We start from the raw sequence: 20784 nt of genomic DNA, 5'->3' as shown, positions 1-20784 counted from the left end.
TTGGCTGTCGCAGAAACATGAAGCACTGAGACGAGAAGAGGAGCAAAGCACTTCTCGTGGAAGAGTTGAAGAAATTACAGATACGAGGCAAGGCGAGAGAAGTGTCTGCTGGAAGCATGGGGTGCATTCACAGCACGAGCGCCGGCAGGATGAAGACCCACAGACCTGATACTGACGCAGGAGGAATCCCCATAAAGGCGGACCCTGAGGTGCATCCTGAAATCCTTCAACTTGCTGAGGTAAGTGAATAACCACTCTTTAGGGAACTGGCAACATTCTGCTTTGCAGAGATGCCTTGTTTATGATCAAACAGTATGTTGAAGCGATTAACAGCTAGGGGAAAGAACATTTTGAGTTTGAGGATGAACGGCATGGGCGGATTATGAGACAATGGCCCCTGAGCACACATGCAAAAGTCCCCACCAACTCTAACTACACAGAAGCAAAACACAGAGACTTTATAGCTGTTATCCTCTTTTTGTTTGTCTCTCATTTAAGTCTTTTTGCATCTCTTAGTTTTGTCATTTTGCATCTCTTTACAGTAATTTTGTGTTTTTCTGTGGTGGTCTTGGCAGTTTTTTATAATTCTTCTGTGTCTCTTAGTTGTTTTGCACCTCATTATAGTTGTTTCTGTCTTTTTGTGTTTCTTCCTGGTTGGTAAGTGCCTCTTTCATTGACATTTTGGAGGTGAAGGCCAGCAGGCCCCTAACAATTGGGTTGGAAAGATTGATGAAACTAGCACATGATGGACCTGGATGTGACTCAGCAGAAAAAACTGAACTTTAATTGTTATACTCTTCATTCACTACATACAAGTCATCATACATCAACCAAAGGAATCCAAAGAATTACCAATGTGTTTCCAAATGAGATCTGAAGTAGTTCTCGCTCTCTTACGAAATATTCCTCCTCTGGATTTTTGCCAGTGTTAAATGGAACAGAAACATCTCATGCTGCACACGCTTACATACCGCAGGATAAACATGTGCTCTGCAGGTCCGATTTAGATCTGCATCACTTGCATACACAAGTAATGTTAATGAGATTTGTCAAGTTTGATTTCGATGGCCTTATAAATTTGTACTTCCTACTGGACGCAAAGGGATCAGTGGCAGCGAATGAGAAAAATAGACACAGACAGTAGTGGACGATCCACTTGATCCCTGTTAATCATGTCTCTCGAGGGGTCGAGGTTCAAGAGGAAGTGGTATAAGTTACTGTCCGGTTCTGACCTGCCGTCTGCCTGGCGGCTGGCTCTATTTAGGAACATGTATGAAGCCACGTAAAGCCTCTGGAGGACTTTTATGGAGACTTAAAATAAAGAGTCTGTTGGTTTAGCACCAAGGCTTCACACCAGAATGTGTTGGTTCTCACATGTCAGAGTAAATCACACTCTGGCATCCTGTATGTCAGAGGACAAACAGAAAGAAATGAATTTCAAGTCATGTCACTTTATTTTGTCAGTGCTGCGAGGTGCTGCTCTGTGAACTTCTTGATTTTGCTGGAACAAAAACATTACTCAGATCACATGTGGCTTTAAATTCCCTAAAGGACAGATTATGTGTGTCTGTCTGAATTTCTTTGTGTGTGTGTGTGTGTGTGTGTGTGTGTGTGTGTGTGTGTGTGTGTGTGTGGTGTTTCTGGGCATGCCAAAGTATGATAACATAGTCCCAAATGGATGGGTGGACTCTGCAGTGGAGGGGAATGAAATATGTCATACATGCAAAACAGTCCAGGAGTTCTTTTTGTTGTTTGTAGTGTGTGTTTTTTCTCTCTGTCTCCCGCTCTGTTTCTCTCTCTCTTTACACACACAAACACACACTCATTCCCGCACCTATTTTCAGCATTTTCATAGCTGTTTAGAGGTGACTGCCCCGACTCATGCAGGTTATAAATACCCTGCCAGAACTCGAGCATACCTCTGGCTCGCCACCTGCTCCCGTCCCTTCCTGAGTGGAGTGTGTGTGTGTGTGTGTGTGTGTGTGTGTCACCCAAAGTAAAAGGTTGTGGTTCCTGCTCTATGGCATGTTATCACTAGTGAGGTGTCACTGAAAAAAACACTCACGCAGACCAAGGCATTTAGTGCCAAGGGGGTGTGTCAACTGTAGGCTGTATTCATTTACAGTGTGTGTGTGTGTGTGTGTGTGTGTGTGTGTGTGTGTTGCAGCTGTATTTTTACCATTTGAATGAATCAGCACTATATATATATATCTCATAAAGTGCATATATGACAGAAATGTATGATACAATCATTTAATGGGCGCTCAGCTTTAGATAACCTTTTTTTTAACAAATCAGGAAGGATTAATAACATCCTTAAAATACTGCTGCTGCTGCTGCTGCCGCTGCTTCTGCCGTCCTCACAGTAATAAAAAGCTCATGCAGCCACAGTCATAAAGAAATCCATTATGCTTCTGTTGGTGCCTGACCCTCTCCACATCTCCATGTGAGAAGCAGAAGTGCTGCGGGCTCTCTGCAGTGGTCAGAGATGCTTGTAGAATGACATAGGCTTTTGGCTGCAAGAATCCAAACGGGGTGGGGTTCTTTAATACTGCAATGCAATACTGCAACACTGATAGTCACGGGAGCCTCTGGAGACTCAAGTGAAGTTCGTTTCCACTGGTATCAAAAGTACATCTGTGTCACAAACACATACAGTCCAGTGTAGTGTAGATTCAGTCTCACTTTTAAAAAATCCTCAAGAAAATGTCACTTTAAAATGCTCAACATTATAGAATGTACTGTTGTTTTCTCCATCTACTGTTTTCTATTGTACTGATTAGAAGAAACGGAGGGGAAGAACAACGGAGAGAAAAGTGTAAGAGCAGCACCATTATGTAAAAAGACACCTCCATGCTGTGAGATTCATGACTCATTTAATTTGTCGATTCAGTGACTGCTCTTTGATCCCATTTGTGATGATTTGATGCAAGATAACACAATTTGCCTTAACTTAAGTGTTAACTCACCCACCTGCTGCTAACAACTCTGGTAATGCTGTGATAAAGCCCAACTTGTTTTGAAGAGTGTTTATTGATAGAACAGATTGCCAACTTTTCATAGTGCTTAGCGTATGAAACAGAATCTCTTACCTGAAAACCTTTTCAAACCTCACTGAAATATTTACTAGTTGTCATTAGTTGCATTAAACCAGGGTTTATCTATGTATAATGCCATATTAAGGCCTGACCCATAAACTTCCAAAGTTAGAATGGAATAAAAGGATTTAAACATGTGGATGTGTTTGTAAATTAAGATATGATTGATTTTTTTCAAGTTATCTTGTGACAGCATTTGCAACACAGATGATAATGCCACTAGCATTCATTAGGTTATTGAAAGGAAAGTTATACTATTATTTGTCCAGCAGGCGGTGCCCTCCACTCATCCTGCAGTTTTAGTTTCAAACTAACACACTGTCATCAAAAGATGAGTAATTGCGGCAAGGTTTCAACACAGAACTGATGAAATGCTGTTTATAATAGTAGTATTTTAATACTGCCACTGCAGCCTCAGTCAGCCTGAGTCAGAGCTACACTTCCTCACCAAATGTCAAAAAATATAAACAAATTAGAGAAACATATTTCCAAAAATTTGAATCTGTAAAAAAAGGTTTTTTAACCCATAAAAACCCAGAGCCAGTTCTCCTTAAAGGATGTGTTCTATAAGTGGACCACATAGAACACATTTCTGATGTTCTAAAAAAAAAAAATACAACCCCTAAATGTCAAAGATCTGTGATGTGACATAAACGTTACAATGGGCGTTTATGGTATTTATGTTTATGATATTTCTTATTTTAAAATAGAAAGAAACTAGACACATTTTCTGCTTACACACACAGACACAGATTTGCCTTTTTATTTTGCATCTCCATAACATTTCTCAAAATTTTGACTTTAATTTGTTCAGGAAATATGGTCAGAACAAGTTAAATGCAACACAGGACAAACTATTAATGGATTAGAATCGTTAAATGGGTTTAAATTTAGCCTAGTAACAAAAAAAAAGATTTTTAAAATTAGCTACTTTTACACATTTCTGTTTCCAGTCACACAGTATACGTCTCTTAGGGATTTAATGAGTTAAGGTGAAGCATAATGCTGAATATGGGAGATTCTAGAAGAATTAAAGAGCTTGATACACGGGTGTCACCGTGGGTTCTTATGGGTTAAAATGGTCAGATGAGGAAAAACTGCCGCTCCTCCTCGGGGAAGAGTCACACTGTGGATTAGCAGCAGTCTATGTTTCTGCCTGTCACACACTGAGTGACAGCAAGTGACACACAGCTATTGTTTTTTTTTTTTGTCTTTCTTCTTCTTTGCTGGGACGGTTAGATTGTATGAATGATAGATTGATTGTAATTCAATGATTGTTAATATTGCTTTCTTTTATTGTTATTAGTTTTTCTTTTCTTAATTCCTTTAAAATGAATGATAGAATTATACTAATTTATTGTAAATATTGCTTTCTTTTATTCTTATTAGTTTTTTCTTAATTCCTTTAAAATGAATGATAGAATTATAATCAATTAAATTATCAATCAATTAAAAAAAGTTAGGAAAGCAATTAAACATTGCTTTCCTAACTTTTTTTTTTTTAAACTTCTGACGCTTGCTTTGGCAATATGTACAGTGTTACGTCATGCCAATAAAGCCAAATGAATTGAATTGAATTAAATACTGTTAATCTAAAAAGAATTTTAGCCATCTGTTCGTCTCTTGAAATAATTCACAGACCTTTTAAGAAGGAGAGGACAAGTCATTAACCTTGCCAGAGTCAGCTTCAGTGGACCTCATTCTGCAACACACCACTGCACTTACACCATGTTGTTATGTTGTTCGTGATTTTTTTACTGTACTGTACTGTACTGTACTGAAACTTGGCTATGATGTGCAGCCACTAAACCTCAAAGTGTGCATTAGCCTCCTGTGACCCTGCGTCCTCATATGTGGACATTTCATTTTAGGTTTGCTGGACCTTATACTTAATTTTGCTTAACTATGACCTGTTGTCCTCAGTAGCCAATAAATTAATCAGTATAAAAATCAGATGGCAGCATCTTGGTAAAGTCAATCAGCAACTATTTTTTAGCAATGGCAACAAGCTACGACACTGCTAGTCAGGAAGTACTCATTTGAGAATGAATAGACTTAGTCGTTCTTGTGAGGGTGTAAATGTAAGGGAATAAACAGTTTTAAACACTAGTGAATTAATTGTGTTATACAGTAAAATTAACTCTTTTTCCCCAAAAACTACTTCCTGTTCAAAGACAATGCCTAGTTTTTGTACTTATCAGGTCCTACTGATCCAAAATATCTAGGAGAAACTAACAATATATACAAAACAAAAGCTTGGGTCTCAGGAGGTTATCATGGACACATTTGTAATTTAGTTGACCCAAAGTAAATGGCAAAGGAAAAGTCAGTTCAATGTCTAGTCACATTTACCTATTAATGTTTATTTTTTAACTGCAATAACACAATGCTACTCAAATAATGCTTATAAGAAGATACTTAATATTAAGATAAGCTTAACATTAATATGATGATACTTTGATATTGTTATATCCAGGAACTATATCAAGATTTGAAGAAATATTATAACTTCTTGTCATATATTTTGTTTATTCTGATTGGAATTTAATACTACTTAACCCTTGTGCATTCTTTGGGACAGTTTTACCTTTTTAATTTTTCAATGAAGTGCATGCATATGGTATACAATTTGGCAGTGGTGTGGGTTTCAGTTCAACCTCAGCTCCTAAAAGTCTGTAATAAACTGTGTAGCCAAAATACAGACACTCAGACTCTTCAGGACAAAAATGTTCCAACTGACACCTATTCCAAACACAGTTTTGGTTCCTGTGGACATTACAGTATAAAACAAGAGGAAAACAAGAGGAAGTTTTTAAAGGGATGCACATTGGTTCATGTTTTTTATGTGGAAAGAAAGTAACTCTGATTTAAAAAAAAACTAACTCCTCAGGGCCATTCCTGACAACTCTACCTTTTATCCTGCAGGTGATCTCAGGTCAGGTTTATGAAGGGACACGGTTATGCGTACAGCAACTCAGTGGGCTATTGCATAAGTCCAATCGATTCAAGCTCCAAAATTCACAAGTTATGTAATAAAATTTAAAATGTAAATGGCTGGGCGGGAGGATGATCATCCTCTCCCCTCACATGCCCTCTTTTAGTCAGATCCCCTGGCCTATCATCTCTCTTCCTAAATCTCTCTCTCACACACATATACCCAGAATCAACACATTCAGTGGATGCCAGGGTTTATAGCAGCTGCTATTCATCATAACAGCAGAGGACATAGTATGTCAATAGTCCAATATTACTCTGCTGCTGTGATTATCAGATCAATACATACAGCATAATGGTAATGTGTCCCGTCCAGGCCTGTGAGCATCTGGTAAGTTCGGGTCAGTGATCAAAATAAACACATTTTTCCAGCTGAGAGAGTTTTTGTTGTTAGATAAGACAAGAAGAAAATTTATATCATTTTGAAAAATAAATGAACTAGTGAATTTATTTTATTACGGATGCCTTTCATTTAGTAGAGAACACCCTCCTATAAACATTCTGTTCGACCCTGTACCTAATTGAGAGGAATCAGACGCTAATTGATAAGTACATTTAATTGAATTACAATAACACCATGATGCAGTCTTCATGACTGTAGAATCACAGAACAGGCAGGTTATGGTTTATGGTATTTCTGTCAGGGCATTGTTCATTGTTCAACAGAATAAAACAGTTTGGACATCAATGCTGGAATGCCCTGATTTGTTGGCTGTATAGTTAGAGATAATAGTCTCCTCATTTGCTCTCTTATTTAGATGAGAAGATAGATACCATTTGTAACTTTGTATGAAGCTACAGGCAGCAGCCAGTTAGCTTAGCATAGCTAAATTTTAAAGACTGGAAACTGAGGGAAACAGATAGCCTGGCTCATGACCAAAGATATCCTATCAGCTCCTCACTAACACTTAAAGTGGCTAAAAACAATGTTTTATACTAATATTATATCAAATGAGAATGTGGGCAGTGTGATGTGAGTTGCCTTGCTGCTGGACCTACAGAGTAATAACATCCAATTATGTAGCTCCCCTCCCCTCGATTTATGGAGCTTTCCATAGAAATAAAATGAGTGGACAAGACATTGAACTGTTTGCTGTGGTCATTTCACTAGTTCAAAAGATAATGGTCAGTGGGCTTGTAAAATGTGTTGGCACTCAGGGGAAGGATGGCTGGCAAGTTAACTGGCTAGCTTGGGGCTTGGGGGTCATCCCTATGTTCCCCGTTTTTCTGGAAAAAGGGTCCTATATCCTACCCCACAATCTATCAATCTTTACGGTAGACTCTCAGCATGGCCAGCAGGCGTTGCATGGCCCATCTTAGCTCAAGCAGCCCAAAACTTAAATTTGCACAGCAGCTACTTTCTGGTTACTTTGCAGTTATTTTTTTGCTTTTTAAATCTAGGATTACTCATGTTTGTATATTCCCACCCCTAATTATATTGTCTTGCATCAAAGCTTTGGTTTTTCCTTGTAGGGTTAGGGTTAGGGTTAGGGTTAGGCAAATAGGCCTACCTAGGCCTATTTGCCATAGAATTTGGCAGTAATGGTGGAAAAAGTAACAGACCAGGGAACATAGGACCCTTTTTGGAAAAAGCAGGGGCAAAGGGTCCTATGTTCCCCAGTCTCATACAAAGAGGGGAACATGGGACCCGGGGAACATAGACACACTCCCCTAGCTTGCCCGTCCCCCTCTCCTGACGATGTAGTCTCTAAGAGGAGGGGAGTGAGGTGGACAGACCGTTAGACCCAGAAATGTCTCATCCCGCTGTGGGGCTCATTTTCTGTAATGTAGGTAGCATACAAGCATGGCAGTATTAGCAGGCTAGCTAGCTAGCTAACTAGTGGATGACTGGCTAGTTATTTAGCTTGCTAATTCTGCCATGTCTTGATGCTTCACTGGTTACAGTAAATGACCAACGTTGTCACTTACATAGTGTGTGGAGGAAGATTTAGTTAAATTTTGCTAAAGCAACTGGCCCTCCATTCTTTGAACAACACTGTGTACACATTACATAACCACACAAAGTTCAGAATAGGCTACATAAAACATGAATTATCCATTTCTAGTCATAAAGGATTTAGACCGCATGCACTGCTCTTGAGAGAAATGGCTGTTTTATAATACACTGTGGTTCACAGAGTCGGTTCCTCTCAATTCAAGATGGTGGGAGAAGTGAGACCCTGAAGTTGGATAATGAAAAAAAAAGTGTTTGTGAGAGTGTGCATGCACCTTCACCTTCCAGAGTTACATTCAATGCCCCTCCTGTCTGGAAAAACCCAGGCACTGGAAAAAGTAGGGGAAAAAATGCCTGAGCTGAGAAATGTTTTTTCAAGACCAAAGAAATGCATCGAGTCATTTGACAGGAAAAGAAACACCAGTGTGTGCAGGTACGCTGTTTGTGAACCTCCACCTCTCACATTGCCTCACCTCATCTCCCTCACGCACACACACACACACACACACACACACACACAAACTCTGTTTCCCTCCTGATCTTTCCATGCGTCTCCTTCTTCTCTGCTCAAGGAAAGATTTAATGGTTTAATGCTCTTCACATGCTGTCAGAAGGCATTGCTTTGGGAGAGCATTACCATAGTTTTATATAAACATAGTTCTTCTTTTCACTGGGACAGTTGAGTGTTGCTTTATAAAAAGAAAAATCCATGGATAATGAGGGCACAACATTTATTTCCTTTTATAGGACATATCCCGTCACTAGGATTGTGTGTTTGTGTGTACAACATGCATTTTATGTTTGTTTTTTTCAAGGGTTAAACCTTTATTTTCATATCTCCTCTATCATTTAAATGTATACTGTTGATTATTATTCAGTTCATTTGGGTATTCTTAGTCTATTAAACCTTTCAGCTGATGATACAGTATCAGGAGAGATTTGAATTCAATAACTTGAGGAAGCAGCTACAGAGCTCTGGATTTATCTTTATCTCTTTCTTTGCTTTGCCCACAGAAGCTCATGTCTCGTGTTTACACAGCTGCCATGCTGGTCCAGTGTGGTACCTTGCAGCATTGAAAAGAAACTTAGAGTAAGCCTGTCATCAGATAAGAGAGAACCCAGCTACTTCATCAAGGCTTAAAGAGAATAGAATGACATAAAAAATGAATAAATGTTAAATATTAGGTAGTCACAGTATTTGCTTGATAGTTTTGGTTACAAACCTGGGTTTGCTCCATAGGTTTGCCCCAATGTTCAGTTTGTCTGTAGGCATGCAGCAAAAGATTTGTCTGTAACGTAATATGTATTATTGTCATATTTTGAGGCATATATCTTTGAGCCGTTCATCCGTCCCTGACCTCCTCCCAACATGGACTTTGTCGCTCTTTATATTATGTAACTTGACTTTTTTGGCTCCTGTCATAATTACTACAGTCACTAGGGCATCGCCCAACAATAAAAATGAATATGAGTCATAATATGCTGCTTGAAAAAACAACCTATGGGATTTTTTTAGGAGGGAGGCGTCTCACATTATGTTTACTAAGTTAGACTTTTAGTTAGCATTTGCTAATTAGCATTAAACCAAAAATACAGCATAAAGAAGCAAGAAGCTCCTATGAACAAATTAGGGGCTCGCCAAATATTTTACAATTAATTCTTTGAAGAACATGAATGTCTGGATCCAATTTTGTGGTAAACCTCTGATAGTAATTGAGATGTTTCAGACTTGGAAGAGACACTGGGGACCTGAAGAAAGCCAAAGGCATCACAAAGGACAATACGAAAATAATGGACCCCATGGTCTTCTTTTCAGTTACATTTAGCATCCAAGCAACCATACAGCGTATTAGAAGAGGTTGGCAGCACAAAAAGCTGTTTGTTTTTCATCATCTCAGCTGCCCCACTGACTGAGACAGAATGAGGACAACTTAAAAGACAAGACAACAGGATGTCTTAAAACACACTGTAATATGACAGGAGTCTTTCGTGGAGTAAACTGAGTGTACAGCAGGTAGGGCATTGCTGCTGCTCATGCTGGGGTGTCACTGAACCAGCCCACATCTGTATTGACAGCAGCCAGACAAGGGACAGTGACTGTCTAAAGCTGAAATAAAACACTGTGAGAGACGTGGAAAAACTGCTAGAGCTGAACATGTCACAACCACATATGCATTTATATGTTTTTTAATGCTTCAGAAAATATAATTTATTGTTTTTTCCCCCTTGACTAATTCTATTTATTTATGTGCCTGCAGCTCGCCAAAGCAGGGAGCCACGCCTTCACGGAGAAGAGCTTCAAGAGGAAACGGGTGTGTGACGTGTGCAAGCAGAACATCGACAACCCTGGGGCTTTCTGTAAGGGTGAGTCCACATCTCAGTCAGGTCAGGCAGAGACACAACTGACCAGCATGGATACACACCTTCACCTGACATATGAGCTCACCCTGACTGCCCTCTCTGTCTCTCAAAGCTCACTGAAAACATGTGCTCTCTTTTCTGTGTGCAGAGTGCAAGGTTGCTGTTCACAAGACATGTGAAGCCAAGGTAAGCCGTTACATTTCCTCACTTTACCTTCCTGTTGTCCTGAGCAAATGTTGCTCCTGTGCCAGAGGTTCAGATGGTAATATGGTGTGAGCCTTAAGTGGAGTAAGCCATGTGCACTGACCTAGATGTCTGGTTAAAGAAGGCCACCCCCCTCTGAACTGCAACCAGCCAGGTTGCTATGAGTAATTCAGTCATGTGTTAACGTGGCATAGCAGGAGCTCCTGAGAAACCTTGAACACCCGTCAAAGTCTCAGTGTCTCTCTAATTCAGCTTTATTTAAGGCATTTGTGCTTATTAAAAATAATATTCGACACAATATTCTGATACCCATTAGCATTGTCTGTGAGAAGTGCTCCAAGGCTGATCAGTGGGGGGCAGTAACGAGCTGTGAGCCGTCTCAGTGGGGGTCAGAGGAGGAGAGAGGCAGCACAGCTCAGGGAGATGGCACCTTGCAGAGTATCTGTCAGAGAGCTACTTGTTTGCATAAATATGCTTTCTAATGCACAACAGGCAGTCCTCTAATAGTCTGTTTGTTGGAAAGAGGAAAGGAAATAGACCGGTGAACTCTGTAAATCACTGCATTTAGTCCATTGAATTCCCTCAAAGTACCACTATCAAAGAGAATATGTATGCATGAAAGGCTTCAACTAAGCAAGAACTCATTACTCATTGTAATGGCCAGTGTACTGAATCAGGAATTTTTTTTTTTAGAAATACGACAAACAACAGCAAGCTGAATGCTTTTAGTGGCATTACTGAACTGCATTGGAACAGATCAAATAATCTCAGTATATATTTAGTATTAGTTACTCAAGGCATCCTGTCTTTTTCTCCTCCTGGCTCTGTCTGTTTATTTCACTTCTCTGTATTTGCAGCAATACTGTCAGGATATGATGGCTTTACCTTTGACTTTACATAGTATATATGAGGTGTGTGAAATAAGTCATATGTTTTATATTGCAGTACATGCACATCACAATGTATAAGCAATAGGAAACATTGGCTTAATGCCAAAAATGGAAATTTAGCTAGAATTAAACCTGGGGTATTCTGGAAAAGAGGGAAAAAACAAACCTGCAGCTCTCTCCTCTCTATTCATAGCTCTTCCCCCCAGATGAGTGCAGGGTAATGAACACGCTTCATACAGTAACACTGGTCATTCATTTAATCTCAATTGTGAATGCAATCTCACCATATACTGTTAGTATATGGTGGCAATTTTATCAGAACTATTATCCTGTTTTTTTGCATTTATTGCCGACTCCCTCTTTAATAAGTCCATCTTCTGTTGTGAAGTGTAGGCAGTTGTTGCACAAGCTGGAATGACAACTTTTATTGCAAGATTTTCTACCATTGAATCAACTGAAGGGACATGCATGCTGATCTGCATTTGTAGAACAGCCAAAAGAAACATGACTCTTGATTAGCCAAAGTCTCCTGTGACAGGCAAGATTTTCTGAAGCCTGGAAACAGAGCCAAGAAGAAGTGCAGAAGTCTAGTTTCTCTCTCAGATCACTTAAATTATTATGCTGAAAGGGTATTATGTAATTATTGCCATATGATGCCAAAAACAAACTGTCTTCCCCCAACTTTAAAGAATGGAAGAAAATTACCTTAAAACATTTTGTAGCTACGCTGGAGCTCAACTACAGAATTTGAGATGTCGTTTGTCCCTCAGAATGGATGAGAAATAGCTTCCTGTCACCATTTTTGCAAATAATCATAGAGGATAAATCTCTTTTCCTTTCTCCTCTCTTTTGTCTCCACAGACAATAGATCAATCTGCCATGCAAAATATTGTGTTTCGAGTGAGGGGCCTAATCTTTGTTTTTTTGTGAGTGGACTCTTTCATTTTAAGAGGACATGCTTGCGCTGTGTAAGAGAAAAGCGTTCTCTCTTTCTGCAGCTTATGTCAAAGCGTTGGCATTAGCTGCCTCTGTTCTCTTGTGACCCCGCTCACAGCAGCTCAGTGTCACACACCACTGAGTGGACTCATGACCTTGCTGTAACCGTGCTGTTGTGCCTCACTGTCATACAGCACAAACACAGGGGAGAAAAACACCACACTTTCGCTTGGATCCATTGCCTTTATTCTACAGATCTTCAGGTCAGCTCAAATCCTGTTGGGTTTATAACAAGGGGGGGGCTTTGCCTCCCTGCCCCCTCCTCCTCCACACACACACACACACACACACACACTGTAATGGAGTACAACTGGGCACTACCAGCTGTTGTGCCTTAGCAGCATGTATTAAAAGAGGATTATTATTTTTGTCATACTCGTCCCCCTGGTCACCACGGCAATAGCCAAAAACAACCCTTGGTGGCTGCAGGAGAGGCAGGCGGCGTCAACGACAGTGAACATCGTCACACGGGACGATGATCAATCTGGATAGGAAAAGTCTGAGTGGGTAAATATAGAAAATAACAAGAGTGCCGTAGATGCCTGCCAGTGAGTGATCGTTGGGGGGGACGCAAATAAGTGAGAGGCAGCTGGGGAGACAGTCTATATGTGTGTGTGTGTGTGTGTGTGTGTGTGTGTGTGTAATCACTCCCATTTGGGGGTATGCATAAATAAAGGAGAACATTGGGTCAAGGCTGCAAGTCTGCTTCATGTCACGCTATGCTCTCACTGTACATGCAGCTCATATAACAACATATTGCTTCCTTTTCTCTTTTTACTTCTTTTTCATCTCTTGCGTCTCACTGTCATCATCTTTTTTTTTACCTTTCATCTGTTATTTTACTTTTTTTATTTTCCCTTCCTGATGTTTTATAGTCACAGTTTGAGCTTCTCCCACCTTCTCCGTGTTATTTTTTGTCTTCTTTTCAAGTCTTAAACACTTTCATCAGTGTGTTATGCCATCATATAGTACCATCTCAAAAGCAGTCACCACTTTTTTTTTTTTTTTCATCCTTTGGCAGTCCATCTAATTCTGCCTCTTTGTCCTGCTGCCACTTGTCATCTCTCTCTTAGCCTCAGGCCACTGGAGAGGTCACTGGACATCAGCACTCTGCAGGGCTGCCCAGTGTCTGCATGTGGTGTATTGACGTGTGTGTGTGTGTGTGTGTGTGTGTGAGTGTGAGTCAGTGAGTGCACGTGCAAGGGAAAGCACTCGCGCGGGCGTCGACGTGCTCTGCTGTCTCTGTGTGTATGACACAGGCAGAGCGAGAGGGGAAGCTATGTTGCATGTGCTGCTGGCACAGTGGGAGAGTGTGTGCGTTATTGTGAGAGAGGGAGGAAGGCAGAGGGAGTTGGTGAGAGAGAGTGAGAGAGCAGAGAGCCTGTATGAGAGGAAGAGAGGGAGGTGGTGTGTCCCACTCTACAGACAGGACCGCTCAGAGGCAGAGGAAAAGACTGAAGCTGCTTGTTGAGAGGTAAAAACACGCTCTGTGTTTACTGAGTACAGCTTTGGGTTTACTTTTTCAAATATTCAGCACATCGGCTCTGACTTTTCATGCACTTTGTGTATTTTCCTCTTCTTTCTAGTTGCAATCTAACCTTAAAGCCTCTTCACAGTGTTTGCTCTGATAATGCAGCATGTGATTGTGCATATTATTCCATTAAAGCTGTAGTCAGAGAGCTCTTGCTTTGCCCAGAAAGAGGATTTCATTTACTGTGATTAAGGCAAGTGCAGAAAATGAAGCGGAGACTCCTGCTGTGACCTAAAAAAAAATACACAGATTTTAATTTTTAATACTAGAGAGTGAAAGATTTACTTTTTCATGAGGTAGCTGTCAGTATTTGTGCAGGTTAGCAGACTGGGGAAACTTTACCTTAACTCAACTATACAAGTCTATAAATGTAAAACATTGTGAAGCTGTTGAAGCTGTGCCAGACTGTTTGGGGGATAGATTAGATGTTTTTTTGGCATGCATCTGTTCGCTTGTGTGGGCAATTGCAACTGTCTGCATACGGCAGTATCCATCTTTCTGCACAACTTTTCTTACTTTTTATTTGACCAACATTTAAGCTATCTTCTCTGTATAACTGCAGTAAAAACACAACGCCACACAGTATGTCTCTATCTGTGTCTATCTGTATCTAAGGGCACATGTCAGACACAAATGACTGTATCCCAGACACAGTCAGCTGTCCTAACATCATCTGATGGATCCTAATGTTGTGTAGTGAAATACAGATGGCCCCAGTGTCTGCTCATGCACACCAGCTGCTCTGTTGATGTTGCATGCTGATTTATGAATTGATATAGCCATTATGATACTTTATGCAATATGTGCTTATGATAAATAAATGTTGTACAAAATAGTATGACCATTAGACCTTATTAGTGCTAATAGACCTGGGACAGTTAAACAGCTAAAATACCTTTTAATTAAATATTTGCATTTCTTGTTAATTATTGTTGTTTTTAATGCTTGTTAATGCCGATTAGAGGTGGGAATCTTTCGGCACCTCATAATTTGATTCTGATTCAGAGGGTTACAATGCAATTATAAAATGATTATCGTCTTGTTACATCTCAATACATCAACATTTTTTTGGATTTCTATACATGATATCCTTCTATGTGAACATCCTACTACTTTTAAAACATAGCATATTTGTTATGATCCATAATAGATTAATTATTACATTATTCTTTATTAAGTCTGTTATGTCTCACCATCCAATCAGTTCAGCCAAAAGGAACAGGCATCATGATGTTTAGAATTGGGTTTAAATTTTCAGATTACTCACTTTTCTGCATCAAAACATAATATTTCAGGAAATAAGCTGTATAAAAGTCTATAATGTACTTTTATAGGGTCAGTTATTGGTCTATCTCTTGTCTAGATGTTTTGCATTTTTGTGGCTTCTCTCCTGTCAGGTGTTGTAAATAACATGGCAACAAGTGTCATGTTTTCCAACTTCTTCTGTTGATTGTGTCTCACCACGGGAGACCGAGCGGACATGCTTTCCTGCGGCAGCTCGACCACTTAAACACCTATGGAGATGGAGAACTTAATGGATGCTTTGGATAGAAAATCAACATCTGTGAAGCTTCATTAAGGCAGTCACATTGTTGTTGCTATTTATAACCCTCGCCAGCATGATGCACTGTGTACAAATAATTATCATGGTTAATTTAATTTTACTGCTTTACTCTTCTTATCAATAATTAAGTATAACAGGGAAAGTGCACACACACACACACACACACACACATAGTGCTTGCACAGTGTTTGCACAGTGTTTATATTTACCGACTTTTTTAATTTCCTGAGAGGCAAAGCTAAGTGCGGTGCACAGCAATAATATATGTCTACTGATAATCGTGTTTTCAGTGGATATAGACAGTAGGTTGTGATAAATGTGTGTTATGTTTTAATTATTGGATGTTAAATGTTGTTTGGCAAAGTGCCAAGGACCAAATATACCAAGTATGGTGCCATGATGCAGTCAGACATAGCAACCCTGTCTGACAAACAATGTTCCCAAACAACAACCTGCATTCTTAATTAGCCCACGTTTCGAGGGAAACATATTACGGTCAGAATTTTAAACACGTTGTTGTGCATTCCATCAAAAGTACTTGGTTCGGTTTAGGAGAAAAAAAAAGGGTTAAAATAAGTTACATAAGTTATGGAAGTTAGTTACTGTCACTTAAGTACATAATTATTGTTTCTCACAAGGCACGAACATCCATCCAACCTGGCCTTCTTCCTACTTTATTTAAAACATATTTGTGATATGTCAAAAATAAAACGTAATCCGGGAGAGAATTTGTCTCCCTCTAAACGTAATTGAGAACACAGTTTTATAGTAGGGGACGTTAGAGTACAGATCCATTGGCAGACATCTTGAAAATGTCACTGCAAGTGGATTTGTAAGATGACTGACGGACAAATAGACAAAATGAGCCTTTAAGTGTTCTGACGGACGTATGGTCTAAAATAAGGAGCTCTATCAAAATAGCTCTGTGAAATCTCTCTGCTGTGTGTCAGTGGTCAGCGTGTTCAGCTGTTGACATCTCTCTCCCATCCAGCACTGTCTCGCTCTTGCTTTCTGTCTGCAATTCCTCTCCTCTTTCCTTCTTCCTGATGCTTTCTCTCCCTCCCTCCTAATCTCCATCTATATCTCTTCCCTCCTTGGACAATTTTTTTTCTTTTTTTTTTTGCTTTGAGTGCTCATTCGTGCTTCCTCTTGCTCCATCTTCTCCAGGGCCAGTTACACAGTGACTTCCCCCTTCTGTGTGATGCTTATCACGGTGTCCTTTGTCATCTGATGTTGTTTATTTAAGGGGATCACATACTTGTATCTCGCGTCAGGGATGGTTGTGGTTATTCTGTCCCCAGGCGATGAAAGTACAGAGAGAGACAGAGTGTGAGGTGGCACAGAGGGGTAAGCAGAAGGGAGTGACAGACTGCAGGGGTTAGAAAATGCAGAAATGAGGGATCAAAGATGAGAGAAAACGGAAGAAAGGCAGAGCGATAATGAGAGAAGGAAGGGGGGATACCAGACTTTCATGTGAAGCCTCCTAAGTTACAGCCGCTCCTGTATATTTCCTCTGGGTAAAATGTTAGCAGTCTGTGCCGAAAAACAAAAAGCCTCAGAGTTTTATTTAGCCTTCAGTGGACTTTGGCCTTTCGTGTCTTTTTGTGAGACTATGGAATAAGCCGTGGTTATTTCGCTTTTCCACTTTCAAGCGGGAAGGCTTACTCACTTCTCCCTCTCCAGAGCGTGATGTCAGCTCTGAGAGTCGACTGTCAGAATGAAACACGCTCCTCCTGGACGGCATACCGACGCCCATGTCTCAAACACTCACATTTATCTCCTGCTTCCACGTAACTGACTCAGCTGCTCCGGCAGATCTCTGTGTTGGATTTCCTCTCCCAGGAATGAGAGTGATGATTCAAGATGTGGCAGTGACAAGTTTTAAAATTCGTGCCACTGTCACTCGGGTTGTGGAGCAGCCAGGAAACTCTTAATCAAGACCCTCTAAAGATTAATGCTGATTAATCCAGTCAATCAAATTAGTAGTCAATCAGACAGGCTGTAAATGTCAGAAACTAGCCAAAAATGCCCTTCATAATTTCCCAGAGCACAAGATGAGGTTTTAACAATAGTCAGATATTTCCCAGAGTTAGATGAGAAAATCAAAACCACTCTCATGTCTCTGGAAACAAGGCATAAAATGCGAGCCTGACCCTGTCCAAACATTAAGAGCCTATAAAAGAAGTGGATGTGGCAACCGTGACAATGTGGATTACTCTTTTGAAGCCTTGAGTTTGACATTTTGACCGCAGCCATCTTGCTTTTTTGGAGTCAGAAGTAATCATATTTTCCCAGGCCAGTGGAGCCAGGTATCGTTATAGCAAATGCCAAGTTACCGGCTAATGCCAGCACTTTCTAGCTTGGTTAGCAACATGCAACCATATTAGCATTAACTTTGCTATTAAATGAGATGCTAAAATTAGCTAGCGAAAAACTGGTTTTAAACAAAATGTCCCTACAGGGAAAAAAGACACAGCTTGACTTCTTAGAGTGTCTTTTAGTACAACTGAACCCTGAACATTTTAAAAACATTTTTAGGAAACTAATATGTTCCAATTGACTTCCATGAATTGATAACGCACTGTGAAAGGGTCCGGAAGTTCTAAGACGAAAAACAGACAACACCCAAGATCAAGTTCACCATTATTTAAGTGTACACAGTGAATATGAATATAAATATGATTTGCTTCTCCTCTATCCTAAGCAACTTGTCAATCACAAGATAGCCCCGCCCTAAAGCATACCCTGCCTTATTGTCTATTTTAGTCTAAATGGAACCAGAACTTACAAAATGAACATCATGTTTTATTAAAGAAGATTTGAAACTAGTGATTGACACCATAAACATATTTGGTAAATATTTGCTGAGGTACTGTAATACATTAAGCCAGAAGTAGGGTCATTTTCTCATAGGCTTCAATGCAATCAGACGTCTTTTTGCAGCAATTTTTTGACAAGGTAATGCTAGTTGTTTCCTCATGTTCAGTCTTTTTGCTAAGCTAATACACCTGGCTACTGGAATAGCTTCATTCCGATCTCAATCCTGGCAAAAAACATAGCGATAACAGGCTTCCAAGTAAGAAATGTTTGCTGTTTTTGCTTTAATATATGAATGAAAAGTGTTACCTGACAAACAAGGCAAGTTTGGCAAGGCAAGTTTATTTGTATAGCACAATTCAACACAAGGTAACTCAAAGTGCAGACAAGACAACCTCAACCACATAACAGACAAGGCATCCAGTCCAGTAACCAGTCAGTCAGTCAGTCAGTCAGTCCCTGAGGACGGGATTGAGTGCTGTCATTGGCACCTCAGTAAATGCTGGCTGGTGAACAGGACAAACTGAACCAGATGGCTCTGCTCCCAGTGGCTCCAGCGTACAGTCCACATGTATTAATGAAGACCCTGAGGCTGGCAGAGCCACCAAAGACATGTGTATACACTCTGCATGTGTGTGTGTGTGTGTGTGTGTGTGTGTGTGTGGTGTATACATGTGAACCTGCGTTGACCACTGACATCCTGTTGCAAATTGCTTCCTGTTGACTCTGGTGTCTTCCTCCTGCCTTTATGCTGCATGTCGGATTAACCATGGTCTTCTTCTGTGTGCATGTGTGTGTTTGTGTTTACACATGTGCATTTTGTCTGTCTCCTACTGTTCCTTCCTGGAGCAGACCACTTTATCCACTTAAGCACTATTATTAAACCTATTAAAAAGGAGTTTTCCCCTATGGCTGAATCCTCATGTTCTTTCATTTTCTACTGTAGGTTTTATAACATGTTTGTTATCTGTCGCTGCACTTTAACACACTGGAAAGTACAGATTATGCTTCTGCTGAGGTGGAACGTGAAAATGTCAAGCAAGGTCTTTGATTGACTAAAGATCCAGAAAATCATGGATTTTAACAGATTATAACTACATAATTCATTGTATTTATGTATCGGCGTTCAGTCTGTATTAGACCTGCATGATATTAATCATCTAATGACATCATCTTGTCAGTTCAGCAGTTGCATATTTTCTTGAATGTTCTCTGCCATGCAGTAACCAATTACAGCATGCCCTTTTCCCTTGACTCCTCATTTTACTCATTCCTCCCTGGATAACATGACTGTTATGTTTCCTTCTTTTCTAACCCATCACCCTCTCCTAAACTCTCAGTATTTCACAGTCACTCCATAATAATAATAATAATGATAATAATTTGAGTTAATTCCATGTAATAGTAAACCCACTATCTGTAATCATGACTAATCTTTTTGGACTATTTTTTAAAAGAAATCAAACAAATCAGATGTAACGTTCCAAGCTGCCATTGCGTCTCTCCTAAGAACAATAAGATAGTCTTTGACATTAACGTCAGTAACAGCACATACATGACTATTAAGGTTGCTTTGCTAGATTTAGCGAACTAGCAACAAATCAAACAGATTACTAGTGTAAATTCTGTGGCTCCAGTGTAAGCATTAATGAAGACCCTGAGGCTGACCACATGCATTAATGAAGACCCTCACAGGGTCAAGTCTCGGTTAATGAGATAAAGTACAGACTCAAACTCCTGCTGAAAACCCTGTAGCCTAGAAATTACATTCTCCTACAGTGAAGCTGCATTGCCATTTATGTTTTATGCGAAACATTACAGTCGCATTTTTAAACGTGATAAATAGACTGCACTTGTTCTAGTCTTTGCAACCACTCAAAGCACTTTAACACTACAGACAGCCACATGTTTAGATGTACAACCCAGATTCCAAAAAGTTGTAACACTGTGAAAAATCTGATCAAAAGTGAATGTGAAGTTTATCAATTTAAACACAAATTACACTGCTTTTCTACAGTTTTCAGTTATAAAGGATAAGCAAATTCCCACATTCTGTTTTAATCATATTTAGGACAACATGCCAACTTTTTTGGACTTTGGGTTGTAATAAAAGATCATGATTTGGGTTAAAATGAGTATGTTTGTGATGTAAATAAGTCAACATTGACTTTTCGTTTCGCACAGAAAACTAACACTCCGTTTTATTTACGTTTTAGACAATTACCCAACTTTTTTTGAACAGAGGTCATACCTTGGATTGTAGTGGGTGTAATTCTGCATGGCCTCCGTTGTTTCCCTGAGCTGTAGATCATTGTAATTGCAGGCATTTGACTTTTTAACCTGTTGTCTGACACCTGTCAGCACTTGGCCACAGA

The 20784-nt window shown here is 39.8% G+C and overlaps 1 protein-coding gene across 1 annotated transcript in view; it reads left to right on the top strand.

Moving 5' to 3' along the window:
* LOC131968708 (tensin-2-like) overlaps positions 1–20784 on the top strand; it is a 35788-nt gene continuing 15004 nt past the window's right edge. Inside the window, exons 1-3 of the mRNA XM_059329703.1 lie at positions 1–239; positions 10305–10410; positions 10556–10593. Of these exons, the coding sequence (XP_059185686.1) occupies positions 117–239; positions 10305–10410; positions 10556–10593 (267 nt within the window). The 5' untranslated portion in view covers positions 1–116. The remainder of the gene's footprint in view (positions 240–10304; positions 10411–10555; positions 10594–20784) is intronic.

The sequence above is a fragment of the Centropristis striata genome, chromosome 3, assembly GCF_030273125.1.
Source record: "Centropristis striata isolate RG_2023a ecotype Rhode Island chromosome 3, C.striata_1.0, whole genome shotgun sequence".
Taxonomy (NCBI): Eukaryota; Metazoa; Chordata; class Actinopteri; order Perciformes; family Serranidae; genus Centropristis; species Centropristis striata.
Note: the sequence above shows the minus strand (reverse complement) of the source record. Positions and strands in the feature narration are given on the sequence as shown.